The following is a 13851-nucleotide window of genomic DNA, read 5'->3' as shown; positions in this document are numbered from 1 at the left end:
AGCAGGGCGGGCTGGCGGGTCTCCAGTGGCAGGAGCCCGGGGTTCCCAACCCATTTTGTGAGGGGACTTTGAATCGAGAGAGAAAATTCTCTCGTTCTGATACCTTGTCACATACTGTCAAACACATCCCCTCACGATTTACGCCAATCTGGAAGCAAAGGCTGCAATGAAACACTGATAACAAGCATAATCCACTTGGGGGCCTTTTACAACCGTGACGAATGCTTCCATGCAGTTCTATTTCATGCCATAGGGTACTAAGTGCGCCCAAGCAGACCAGACCCCAGGAGCTGAATGGACCGCGTGTTGAGGGGAAGTGCTTTAGAAAGAAACAGACAACTCCAATCGTTATGAAAGTGACGCGTGGGAGCAATCTAACCAAAAGGTGGCCCGCCAACCCTGGCTGGGCTTCTTTCGAAGACCCTTGGTGGTCCAAGCACTTAAGCTCAACAAGTACCCCCAAGGGTGGTGTGAATGCACCCACGGGTGCCCAGGAAGAAAGGCCTGCCTACATGCTTCTAAAGGGTCATGGTAATGGGAATCCATGCTGAGCACCGTTCTCCTCTGAAGCCCACGGGTCCCCACAAGGGACAGAGCAACTGCTGGGCTGTGCTGGTCCAGCGAGCACATCAGGAATTTCCTCTCAGGCAGCTTCGTCCCTGCTTGGTTCCTCTGCCCCCTTGGCCTGCTTTGAAGGAATTATGGGAAAGAAGGCAGAGCCTCTCTCCAGGCCAAAGGAGAACAAAGTGGCCCTAGACAAGCGGAGCTGACCTTGTGGGGAAAGGGAAACGCCTGCAGCCAGCTCAGAGATCACCTTGTCATCTCACGGGATATGTGAAAAATAATGGGGGGCCCACAGCGCTCTGGAGGCTTTCCCTTGTGGCCCTTCCCACCATCACCGGTGGGATCCCCAGCCAGCCCTCCGCTGTGGCTTCTCAGAGCAGCCGCCGCCTCATCTGCACGAAACTGTTTGTGGAGGGAGATTCTTGTAGACCAGAGACCCCGTCTCCTGGAGAAGGCTACATCTCATTAGGGGTGCTTCTGCTAGTCACACTGCTCTCATGGGATGACTTTCAAGTCATAACAACTGCCCCAAGCAAAGGCAAAGCACCGGTGTTGCTAGCTAAGTGCCTGGAAAAGGTGGATGTCACTCCAAGCCTGGAAACTCCGGGGATGGAGACAGTCCCTCCTCCCATCCTTCTCCATCTGCTCACAGGCGCCTTCTCCCTCCGACCCGCACTGCCCAGGGCTGGGCCTGAGCTCACACGTTAGATGACCATTCTCCTGCAGGCCAGCTGTGGGGGCCGCATGCCTGACGCCCTGGCCACCTAGGGAGTCCGTGGAATCGCCGAGTCTCTATGGCGCTGTTGGCCACGAGGGTGGCATGTGGTAAGAGAACGCCAGCGTTCAAATGGACTAATAGGCAGCCTCTGCCATCTCTCATTGCCCGTATGGATTCCATCATCGACTAGAAGGAGTCAAAGAATTCATAGGGAAGATAGCATCCTTGCTGTTGTTGCTAGGTGCCGGCAAGTTCCAACTCAGAGTGACCTCTCTGTGTCCCAGAGAAGGGCATGCTGCCCGATCCTGCGTCATCCTCACAGTTGTCCCTATGTTGGATCCTACTGTTGCAGCCACCATCAGTCCAGCTCATGACGGGTCTCCCTCTTTTTCAATGACCCTCTACTTGACCAAGCATGGTGTCCCCCTCAGGGACTAGTCCGTGAAAGGAAGTCTCGCCATCTTCCCTTCCAAGGAGCATTTTGGCTGGACTTCTCCCAAGGCAGGCCTTCTTTCTTCTGGCAATCCATGATATATTCCATATTCTTTGCCAATTTGTCACAATTCAAAGGAATTAATTGTCCTTGGGCCTTTTTATTCATTGTCCAGCATTCACATGCAAATGAGGCAACATGAAATAATACTGGGAGGCGTTTATCCTCAGGTGAAACCTGGGTTTTCAAACGTTTTAAAAAGGTCTTTTGCAAACGATTTCTTGACTGCTGTGTCCATGGGCACTGATGATGGAGCCAAGTAAAATGAAATGCTTGACAAACATGATGTTTTTATTAGTACAGTAGTGAGAACTTCTGTTGCCTTTATGTTGAGAGGTATAATCCACATTGAAGTCCGTAGTCTGAATTTGACCAGGAAGAGCAAGTCACCCTTGATTTCGGTAAGCAAGGTGGTGGCATCTGCATTATGTAGCTTGGTAGGGAGCCTTCCCCCAAGCTTTACTGTCTAGCTTCCTGAATTACTTGCTCAGCATACAGATTTCATCAGTATGGTGAAAGGCTACAACTCAGACCCATGCTTTCCCTGACTGTAAGCCAGTCAGTGTTCCCGTGCTCCTGCTGGAAGAACTGCCCGTAAATCCAGGTCAGGTTTCACACGATCACAAGCAAGTGTTCTGGAACGCCCGTTCTCTGCCATGTGATTCGTAATTTGTTGCAATCCAAATAGTTGAATGCAATTCTTTTTGCTTCAGCAGCTCTGCATTCTTCCCTCGTTTTCGGATGCTTCCGAAGTCATTAGAAAGATTTCATCTCGAGGCTTGGCTCTTCTTTCAGTTTGAGAAATGCTAAGCATAGTCTTCCTTTTTCAGTCTTTGGGCATTTTCTTTTCTTATTTTACTTGTGGCTACAGATTTATTACAACCAAAAAGGATACAAATAAAGAGACTCATGAAGTCTAGGAGATTCTGTATACATAATGGGGAAAACACAAATTCTCATATACACGGTCAACCAAGAAGCTCATCTAAGCCTTAAGGCTCAGGGATTTTAGCAGTCTCACTACATTCCACCTCGCTCCTGAGGTTTAGTGAGCATCCGTCCCCAGCTGCTCCTCTTGGTCGCTCAGCTCCGTTCCTTAACTTCAAGTGCTTGTCCAGTTCCAAAGAACCAGGAATAAAGGCCCAAATTCTTTGGACAAGATGATACCACCACCATCTCACAACAATACACTTTAAAACAAAATAATTGTCAGCAATAAAATTAGTATTTCTAAGGAAACAATTCATTCCTCAATTGGTATTGCCTTTCCCCCCCCCCAAATCAAATATATATATAAACTATTTGAAAATTTGGTGAAGGTTTGCAGAACAGATCATGAGGCTTATATTTAACAATTCGTACACATTTTGTTTGAACTCATCCATTGTACAGTCCCCCCAAGGTGCCATCAGTCCATTTTGTACCTGTGTTTCCTATTTCTATTCCTCTTTTCATCCCTTAGCCTATGAACTTTGTCATTGGGTAAATAGAGTCCCTTTTGTCGTCAATGGTTGGTTATTCTATCACAGGGGGAGTTCACGTGTAGACCTATACGGGGACTAAGACCATAGACTGTGGTCCTGCCGGTCTCTATCCAACTAGCAAGCCTGGTCTCGTCCATGAGTTTCAGTTTTGTTCCACATTTTCCTTCCACTCTATCCAGGGCCTTCTAATGGGAATCTTTCAGAGCAGTTGGTAGTGGTAGCCGGGCACCAGCTGGGTCTTCTGGTCTCAGGGTTGTGAAGACTGAGGTTTGCATGGTCTATGAGTCCACTCGACTAATTGTTTCCGTATGTCTTTTGATTTTCCTCACTCTTATTTCTCCCAGACAGGGAGAGACCTATGGTTGCTCATGAGTTTTTAAGACTCCAGTCGATATTCACCCAAGTGGTGAATATTCACCCAAATGGGAGAGATATTGTTTTGTGGACGATGTTGTGCCAACAGTCCTTTGAGATCCCTGAGACTATGGTTTTTTTCCCCACAAGTCCACTGACTCCATCCCTCAGTTTTCACAAAATATTTTTGCAACTCTTTGTACTACTGTTCAAAAAATGATTCTGCCAATTCAATTACTCCCCGTTATTGTTAGGTGCCATTGGGTCTGTCCCAACTCATAGCAACCCTACGTACATCAGAACAAAACAATACCTGGACCGTGCCAGCCTCACAATTGTTCCTATTTTTGAACCCATCAATGCAGCCACTGTGTCAGTCCCCCTGGTTGAAGGGCTACCTGTTTCCAGTGCCCAGCTATTTTACCAAGCATGACGTCCTTTTCTAGTGAGTGGTCTCTCCTGACAACATGTCCAAAGTACTTGAGACACAGTCTTGCCATCCTTGCCTCCAAGGAGCACGCTGGCTGTACTCCTTCCAAGACAGATCTGCTTGTTCTTTTAGCCGTCCACGGTACTTTCCCCGTCATGGTTCTGTCACTCCGTATGTTCAACCAAACATGATTTTATTGGTCTGAACAGCTTCATTTATTTACCTGGGTTGACTTAAAGTCTTTTTTGGCTTCTCCTAAAAATGCAAACCTATTCTCAAAGGGTAAACATTCACAATGAATAAAATGATTCACACGAAATAAAAAACTGGAAACAGTACTTGAAAACAACATTTTCAAAACATTTATCTTTTGCGTAACAGCATATCTGAGTAGCCACCCAAGATGACCACTATGAAGATGTAATTCTTTTTGGAAAGGAAGTGACCCCTTTATGAATGAATGAAAAACCCTAAAGACTGTACGGTTAGACTTATCGTTTTCCAAAATTAACGAACAAAAAGGTTGTAATTGAATGATTCTTATGTCCGACAGATTACATGAAGCAACATCAGTTGTTGCTTTGATCCCGTGAGTAGCCAGTAAGGTAGAATCCCGGGCTGCAGACCCTGGGATTTCCTAGGATCCTTGCTTAGGGAAGGTAACTTTTCCCTTCGTTTTCCTTTGGTCACCATGTGTCAACAGTGGCTGCTAGTAAGGATCATCTGGGCAGCCTAAAAACACAGCAAAGGAATGAATGTTTTCAGAGCAAGTCAATCAGAAACAGGGGGCAGAGCATGTGCGTGAGAATCTCACACACACGCGCACACACACACACACACACACGTCTCCTTCTTCGGCCTTCCTATTGTCCTCCATGTCTTCCTTTCTTGTTTCCAAGTGCCTTAAGTGATTCAGATGAAGCGACGCACCCACGCAGGCCGTGGCTCTGTCCACATGGCCCATGTCAACGAGTTGATGAAATGACTCCTACTTAACTCAGTCCATTGATCACCTCACACCGGGCTTCATAGAAACAAAAAAGCAGGGAGTCCTGCCTGGCCCCGGTGTTTAATCTTAGAAACGCATGTTGGAAGGGGAGGATAAGAAGTGAACAGGCTGCAGTCTGTTTTCCAGCCACTCCTAAGATGAAAGCACTCCTGCAAAGGCGCTGGCTGTGCAGCGACCACGTCGGGGCCGAGTCACTAGACGGGATCCCAGCCTTTCGTCCTCTGGCTTGCTGCAACTTCTAACATTTCCACAACAAACATGTATCAGCTTTGTGAAAGCCACTCCCCCGCTGGCCTGCTGACTCGGGAGAAAAAAGGCACATACCGGCAGTATCTTGGGCTGTCACGTCCACACCATGCGCAACCATGACCCTGAGGCATTCCACGTGTCCCTTTGCAGCAGCAAGGTGAAACCTGAGAAAAGAGAAACACAGCGGCCTTCAGATTTCCACTCCCGAGCGCCGTTCTGGCCTTTCCTGCGCTCTCTCACTCGTGCTTCCCAACATCCAGGGAGCAGGCACGATTACCAACTTCATGTTATGATGACTTTGTTTCAAGCCCACATGGAAGAAGCACACCAGACGGTGCGATCGTGAGGTGTCATCGAGACTTGGCAATGGCATCAGAAGATTCACAACAAACAATAAACAAACAAAAATGCATTGAGAATGGAGGGGGTGCTTGGAGTGGAGACCCCAAAAACTCATCTGTGGCCAATGGAACATCCCCCCACAGATGGGTCACAGGGAGGGGATGAGTCAATCAGGATGCAATATACCTCTGATCCGCTGAGGTCTCCTCACCCTCCGCTATCATGACCCCAGTGCGGCTTCCCACTCTGGACTAGACGGGAGCATGGACATAGGTAAAGGCCAGAGATAAAAAAACTCAGGGTACATGGAACCCAGGAACAGGACTGGAAATAGCGATACCCATGAATGGGGGAGAGGTGGGAAGGGAGTGGGTACCAATCGCAATGAATGGCACATAACCACACACCCCGACCCAGAGGGAAGAACAGAAACCAGGGGGGAAGGGAGACTGCAGTCGGTGTGAGATTTGAAAATAATTAACAATCTACAATCTATCAGGGGACCATGAGGGTTGGGGGTGGGAGACGGGGGGGGGGGGGGAGGAGCTGATCCCAAGGGCTCAATGGAAAGTAAATGTCTAGAAAAGAACGATGGAATATACATACGAATATGCTGGATACAATTGATGTGTGGTTTGTAACGAGTTGTAAGCGTCCCAAATAAAATGCGGGGGAAAAGGATAAACTCACAAACAAACAGAGAGTGTGCTGAGGTTCCGAGACTTAGACAGGGCACGGAAGAGCAAAAGAAATAGTCACAGAGGATGACTGGTGGCAGATCAACACATCACAGTCACAGGTGGGACTAGGGAAGGGGAAGCGGGACCACGAGTGGGACATGTGTATCATGTTAGAAGAGCTTACAGGATTGGTCCAGGGCCTTCTGACCATGACAGTCAGGGCACGACTCCTGAATACATGACCCCAGTGTGGCAGTCTCCATGAAGGACAACCCAGGCAAGCGCCTCAAGGCCACTGCCCCTCCTTTGGTTGGCTCCTGTGTGTGTGAATCTACTTTCTAATGCGGCCTGAGCGCAAGACTGTAATACACCAAGCTCATTTTAAAGAGGAGAAAACAAACTCAATGGAGTGTGATTCTTTATTCAACATAATTTCTTTATGGACACTTAATAAGTGATGGTGAATAAACTTAATCGAAAGTCTTCTGACTTAATGATCAGGCTGGAAAGAAATCAGAAGATTCAACTTTTTGGTTTTTGTTTTTTAATGAAGCATCAGTAGTTAAAAAAATCCCAACTAGATTTAATTTCTAAAATTAAATCTAATTTTAATTTCTAAATTAATTAACTTTAAATTCTAAAATGATATATACTCCATTAACTTTCCTTCTGTTTTCTACACGATAGAGTGACACAGCGGCTGTCACGATGGGTTTGAACATGCGATCTGTGAGGATGGCTGCGGACTGGGCAGTGTTTCATCTTGTGGTACAGAGGTATAAACCAGAATCGACTCAACAGCACCTAACAAGAGCATCACAACAGTGCTTTAGCCAAAAGCTATTATTTTTAAATAGGAGACTCAACATGTCTAATTCAAAGAATGATCTAAGTTCACAGAGAGCATCAACCCCAAGTTCATTTGCGGCCAAACAGTCGCTGCATGCAACACGAGCCCCATCCGTCACCGAGCCCCCTGGCCATGGGACAGTCATGGTTTTCCTACTGACAGGAATCTTGGCGAGTGCTGAACCAACGCTGCATTTATGAGTGGTTCAAACGGGAGACACAACTGATAAGGACACATCACCGTAGGCTATCTACATGTAACTAAACAAATTAATTATACAGAATGGGCATCCTAACTCATGGCCATTGAGTTAACACTAACTCAAAGTGACCTTACAGGGCAGGGTAGAACTGCCCAGATGAGTTGGTAACTTCTTACAGGAGTAGAAAGCCCTATCTTTCTGCCACGGAGCCACTGGTGGTTTTGAACTGCCGACCTTGCTGATGGCATCCCAATGTATAACCACTACACCACCAGGGCTCCTTATAGAATATGATGAGAGACTTCAAAAACACCTCATGATTATCTTTAGTCAAATGAGGGGCTGACTTCTAAACTTTAAGAACACACCTCCTCTCAAAGGGCAGTCTACCAGTTTCTTCCAAAGCTTAGCACAGGGTCGCCATCTGATCCAGCAATCTCACTCCTTGGTATTTATCCACATAAATGAAACTGTTGTGTCCACAGAACAACGTGCACCAGAATGGGTGTCACAGCTTTAGAGATAATCACCAAACACTGGAAGCAAGTCAAGATGCCCATCAATCGGTGAATGCAGAAGCCATGGTACACCCCCATACTGGAGTTTTTATTATTCAGTCACAAAAAGAAATGAGCCATCAAAGCCACAAGAAACCATGGCAATAGCTTACAGATACTGGCAACGAGAGAACCCAGTCCATGACAGCCCCCAGCCATATGATTCCAACTAGCTGGCCTTGTGGAAGAAGCAGGACTATAGCCAGTGGGATGCTTGATGGTTGGCAGAAGGCCAAGGAAGGGATGAGTAGGTGGCGTGCAGGGCATTTTCACAGCATGGTTCACGATGCTGTTGTCGTGGAGGACACAGACACAGTTTGAGGAAGCCCGTAAAGCTGCACCACATAAAAGGCAAACTCTAATGTAAGCTGCAGGGACCTGCCAGCAGCTCAGGCTGGAGTCAGGGGAGGACCTGGAACAAGGCATGTCCTTACTGATGTCAGATGGCTCTCGGCTCAAAGCAGAGAATGCTGGAAATATGTTGACTTGCAAAGACATCCGACCTGTGGACCATAATCAACTGTGGATCACCTTGAGAAGAACGGGAAGTCCAAAACCCTTCTTCCCGGTGCTCATTCGGAACTTGTACGTGGATCAAGAGGCAGCCGTGTGAACAGAGCAAGGGAACACTGCGTGGTTTTGAATTGGGAAAGGAGGGCAGCAGGGTTGTATCCACTCACTACACTTGTTCAGTCCACATGCTGAGCAAATCACCCAAGAAGCTGAATGACAGGAAGGAGAACTAGGCACCAGGATTGGAGGAAGGCTTATTAACAATCTGTGATATGCAGATGACACCACCTCGTTTGCTAAAAAGTGAGGAGAACTTGAAGCATTTGTTGATGAAGATCAAGGATTACAGCCCTCAATATGGATTACAACTCAATAAAGAAGACCCAAATCCTCACAATTGGACCAAGAGGTAACATCAGAATGAAGGGAGAAAAGGCTGAAGGTGTCAAGGATTCTGTGTTACTTGGATCCACCATCAATGCTCAGGGAAACAACAGTCAAGAGCTCCCAAAGACATGATGTCTTAGTAAATCTGCCGCACAAGACCACTTTAGAGACCCGAAGAGAAAAAGATGTTACTCTGAGGACTAAGGTATGCTTGACCCAAGCATCGCATCCTATGCATGTGAAAGTTAGACACTGAATAAGGAAGACCGTAGAAGAATGGATTCATGTGAATCGTGGTGCTGGAGAAGAATATTGAAAGTACCATGGTCTTCTAAAATAACAAGCTGGAAATAGGCCAGAGTGCTCTTTAGAGGCAAGGGTGGGAAGACTTCTTCAGACATTCTTTGGACATATTGTCTCTGGTAAAGGACATCAAGTTTGGTAAAGAGGGGCAGCGAACAAGAGGAAGGTCTTTGACAGGATGGACTGAGACAGTTGCTGCTTCAATGGGCCTAGGTATCGGAACAATTAGGAGGATGGTGTAGGACTGTACAGTATTTCGTTCTGTTGTGTGTAGGGTCGCTATGGGTCGTAGCTGACTGCATCGACCAAACCACAACAATGTAAGTCATCCTGTCGAGTACATTCCTACACGTTGCCAATTCTGGAGGGGCTCTGGTGACAGACTGGTTTACGCATTAGGCTGCGAACTGCTAGGTGAGCAGATGGAAACTTCCAGCCATTCCTCAGCAGCACAATGAGGCTTTCTGCCCCCGTGAAGATTTATGGTCTCAGAAACCCACGGGGGTAGTTGTACGCTGTCCTCTTGGGTTGCGATGCGTGAGAATGGACTTGGTGGCAGTTGGTTTAGATGGCCCATTTTGACTCCCCAGCCCTCTGGCACAGTGGAGAACTGTGCTGTGTGTGTGGTTGTTGTTAGGCGCCGTCCAGGTGGTTCCGGCTCCTAGCGACCTTACGTACAACAGAACGTCGCATTGCTCGGTCCTGTGCCCTCCTCACAATTGTTCTTACATTGGAGCCCGTTGTGACAGCCACCGTGTCTGTCCATCTCACCGAGGGTCTTCCACCTTCCTCTGACCCTCTACTTCACCAAACATGATGGCCTTCTCCAGGGACTGGTTTCTCCTGATAACTTGTCACAAATATGTGACACAAAGTTTGTCTTTAGTTAATTATCATCATCATCAACATCATGATCACGTGCCACGATTGCTTCATCAATTACACCAACTATACCACAGAGATGTTGGGTAGGTGGGGGAAGGGGCATGGAAGGGGAGATATATGGAAATTCTTTGCAGATCATGCTGTATAATTTCACTGGAAATCTAGAAATGCTCCAGAAAACAAAGCATCATTAAAGAATACACCTCTCAAAGGATAAGAAAACAGCTGCCTTAACTGAGATTTGGTTTGGGAGAATAAACAATACCCCATCCTAAACATATATTCTGATTCTTTATTAGAGCTCTTAAGATTCGTGTTTGCAAATATTTAACACAATGAAAACGGCCCATGGTGGATATCTGAGTATTCACTGAAACAATAACTACAACCCCAAATAAAAAACACACAAGAAACGAAACTAAAGCACATCATCTTCCCAGCTAAACTGTCCTCAAAGTCTATCAAACATAACCAAACTCCCTGCCACTGGGTTAATTTGGAGCAACCCCGTAGGGTCGGGAAGTGCTCCTCCAGTGGTTTTCTGAGCCTTGAACTTGAACGGGAGTAGAAAGCCTCATCTTTCCCAACAGAGGGGCGGCAGCTGCAGCAGCCCAACATGTAGCCCACACTGCCGCCAGGATTGCTCCACAACCTAACTAAGATTCCCCAGAAAATAAAACATTTCTTCAGTTCCGGAACTCCACTCCCACACTAAGGTTTTCCTCCATTCTAAGACATACACACACGGATGGGTTTTTAAAATGTTATCGGTATGGCTGATATGTAAGGGCTATTCACATTAAGGCCACGTGACAACCGTAGTCTAGTTTGCTGTCCTTTTAATTCTAAGGATGTATTCGCCAAAATAACAAAGGTTCTTCCGTAATGAACCAGAAGTTAAAGAAGATGCTCTGCTGGTTAGATTTGGAGAGATAAAATAAGAGAGAACAGCTGTCAGGCATATAGTTGCTTTGGTACATACTAGTCATTCTGATAAGACTAAGAACAAACAACAAAGAAGGACAGGCTGTCCACTTCTGCAGAATTATCCACGGGAACCCTTAGGAACAGCAACAGAACACTGTCAAACATGGAACACTTCGGGGACACCAGCAGACACTGTCAGATATAATGCCGGAGGACAAGCTCCTTGGAATTTTCTTTAGCTGAAGGAACCAGCAATGTAAAAAGTATGCATTTAGGAAATTGTAAGTCATCGAAAATGAAACAGAACACATACATATTGATATCCTTGGCTTTAGTGAGGTCCTATGGGCTGGAATTGGCCGTTTTGAGCCAGACAATCAGATGACTGACTGTGCCAGGAATGACAAATTCAAGAGGAATGGTGGCACATTCATGGTCAAAAAAGACAATTCAAGATTTGTCTCTAAGTGCAATGTGGTCTGTGATAGGATATCATCTATCCTCATACCAAAAAATCAAGTCAATACACCTATTTATGCAGCAACTACTCAAAATAATGATGAAGGATTTGAGGACTTCTACTGACAGCTTCAATCTGAAATTGACCAAGAATGCAACTGAGATGCATCGATAATTATTGACCGTTGGAATGCAAAGTTGGAAACAAAGAGGAAGGATGTAGTTGGAAAATCTGGTCTGGATGATAGATGAAGCTGGATATCACACATAGAATTTTACACGGCCAATGATGTCGTCTTCTTAAATACTTTTATCAACAGTATAAACGAAGGCTATACACGTGGAATTCTCCATATGGAATATACAGAAATCAGATTGACTACATATTTTGGAAGAGACCAAGGAAGAGGCTAAGTATCAGCAGACAAAACAAGGCAAAGGGCTGACTGTGGAACAGACCATCTGTGGTAATTACATAATCTGTTGTCAAATTGAGACTTAAGAGTGAAGGGGTGGAGTTTAGCCTGTCAATCAGGTTGCAGCTTGATGACCTCATTTGGAGGTGCTAAGGAGATAAATAGCTCCCTGGAGGTGGGACACTTGATGGAACTACGCAGCCAGAGCCCTGGGAGCTGGAGGAACCATGTGGAGATCCACCCCAGTGCTGAGATGCTTCTACCACCTCTGGATCCACAAGACTTTCCACCCTGGCCTGTGATCTTCCTGCATTTAGTGTCATTGCATGGCTGCGTGAGTCTGAAGAGGAATTTATGGACCGGTATTGGACACATGGACTAATATTGGACTTATTGACTTGATCTGGATTGGGCTGGGATGCTTTCTCAATATTTTATTTCTCTTGTATATAAAGCTGTTTCTTATATACACATGAATGTTTATGAATTTGTTTCTCGAGTCTACCTAGACTAACACACCAGCAATTGTTCATATGTAAGTTCCCGATGAAGTTGAAGAACGTGTACAAAGGAAAAAATATGACCTCGCGTATATCCCACCTGAATTTCAAAAACATCTCAACAGCAAATTTGACAGATTGAACACTAATTACAGAAGACCTGATGAGCTGTGAGGTGACATCAAAATGTCTAAGTGAGAAAAGCAAGGGGTCATTAAAAGGGCAAGGAAAAAAAGACCAAAGTAGGTGTCAGAAGAGACTCTGACACTTGCTCTTGATCTTAGAGCAGCTAAAGCAAGTGAAAGGAATGAAGTAAAAGAGCTGAGCAGAAAATTTCAGAGGGTAACTGAAGAAGACAGAGTAAAACATTATACTGTTAAGACCTAGAGTTAGAAAGCCACAAAGGAAGAACACGTTCAGCATAAACTGAAAGAACTCAAGAAAACATTTAAGCTTCAAGTTGCAATATTTAAGTTGCAACATTTAATTTTTAATTGCAATATTTAATAATAGACTTATGGGGGAAAATATTGAATGATGCAGGAAGCATCAAAAGCAGATGGTAGGAATACAGAGTCACTGTACAAAAAAGAACTAATTCGCATACAACCATTTCAAGAGGTAGCAAATGATCAAGAACCAGTGGCACCGAAGGAAGAAGTCTAAGCTGCACGGAAAGCGTTAGTCAAGAGCAAGGCTCCAGGAGCTGATGGAATGCCAATTAACCTGTTTCAACAAGCTCAGGAAGCACTGGAAGCTCAGGAAGCTCAGGAAGCACTGGAAGCACTCACTAATCTGTGCCAAAAAGCAGGGAAGACACCTACCTACCCAACTGACTGGAAGAGATACATATTTATGCCCATTCAAAAGAAAGGTGAGCCAATAGAATGTGGAAGTTCTAAGCAATATCATTACTAACACATGCAAGTAAAACTTTGCTGAAGATCACTCACCCATGGTTACAGCAGAATATCAGCAGGGAGCTGCCAGAGATTCAGGCCAGGTTTAGAAGAGAACATGGAACAAGGACATCACTGCTGATGTCAGATGGACCTTGGCTGAAATAGAGTACCAGAAAGATGTTTACCTGTTTTATTGATTATGCAAAGGCACTGGAACGGGTGGATTAAAACTGGCTATGGATGACATTGAGAAGCTGGGAATTCCAGAACACTTTGGTGTGCCCATGCAGAACTTATACCTGGGCAAAGAGGGACTTGCTCAAACAGAACAAGGGACGATTGCATGGTTTACAATCCGGTTAAGATGCGTGCTTAGAGTATATCCTCTTGCCTGACCCAAGCCCAATGAAAAAGGAAGACAGAAACAGAACTGGTGCATTTGAATGATGGTGCTGGAGAGAATACTGACAGTAACATGGATTGCCGAAAGAACAAACACATCCACCTGTCTTGGATGAAGTATAGTCAGAATGGTCCTTGAACAAAGGATGGCGAGACCCTGTCTCATTCTTTGGACCCATCAAGGGAGAACAGTCCCTGGAAGAGGACATCATGCTTGGTAAAGTA

At 45.6% G+C, this 13851-nt stretch overlaps 1 protein-coding gene across 3 annotated transcripts in view; it reads right to left on the bottom strand.

The window, feature by feature from the left end:
* Nucleotides 1-13851, bottom strand: part of RAI14 (retinoic acid induced 14) — a 191431-nt gene that overhangs the window by 35407 nt on the left and 142173 nt on the right. For all 3 annotated transcript variants that reach the window (XM_075540916.1, XM_075540915.1, XM_075540917.1), the window contains exon 4: nucleotides 5377-5465. In XM_075540916.1, coding sequence (XP_075397031.1) covers nucleotides 5377-5465 — 89 coding nt within the window. The remainder of the gene's footprint in view (nucleotides 1-5376; nucleotides 5466-13851) is intronic.

Source organism: Tenrec ecaudatus, chromosome 2 (genome assembly GCF_050624435.1).
Source record: "Tenrec ecaudatus isolate mTenEca1 chromosome 2, mTenEca1.hap1, whole genome shotgun sequence".
NCBI classification, from domain to species: Eukaryota; Metazoa; Chordata; class Mammalia; order Afrosoricida; family Tenrecidae; genus Tenrec; species Tenrec ecaudatus.
The sequence above is the reverse complement of the archived record's forward strand: the minus strand, read 5'-3'. Positions and strand labels throughout refer to the sequence as shown.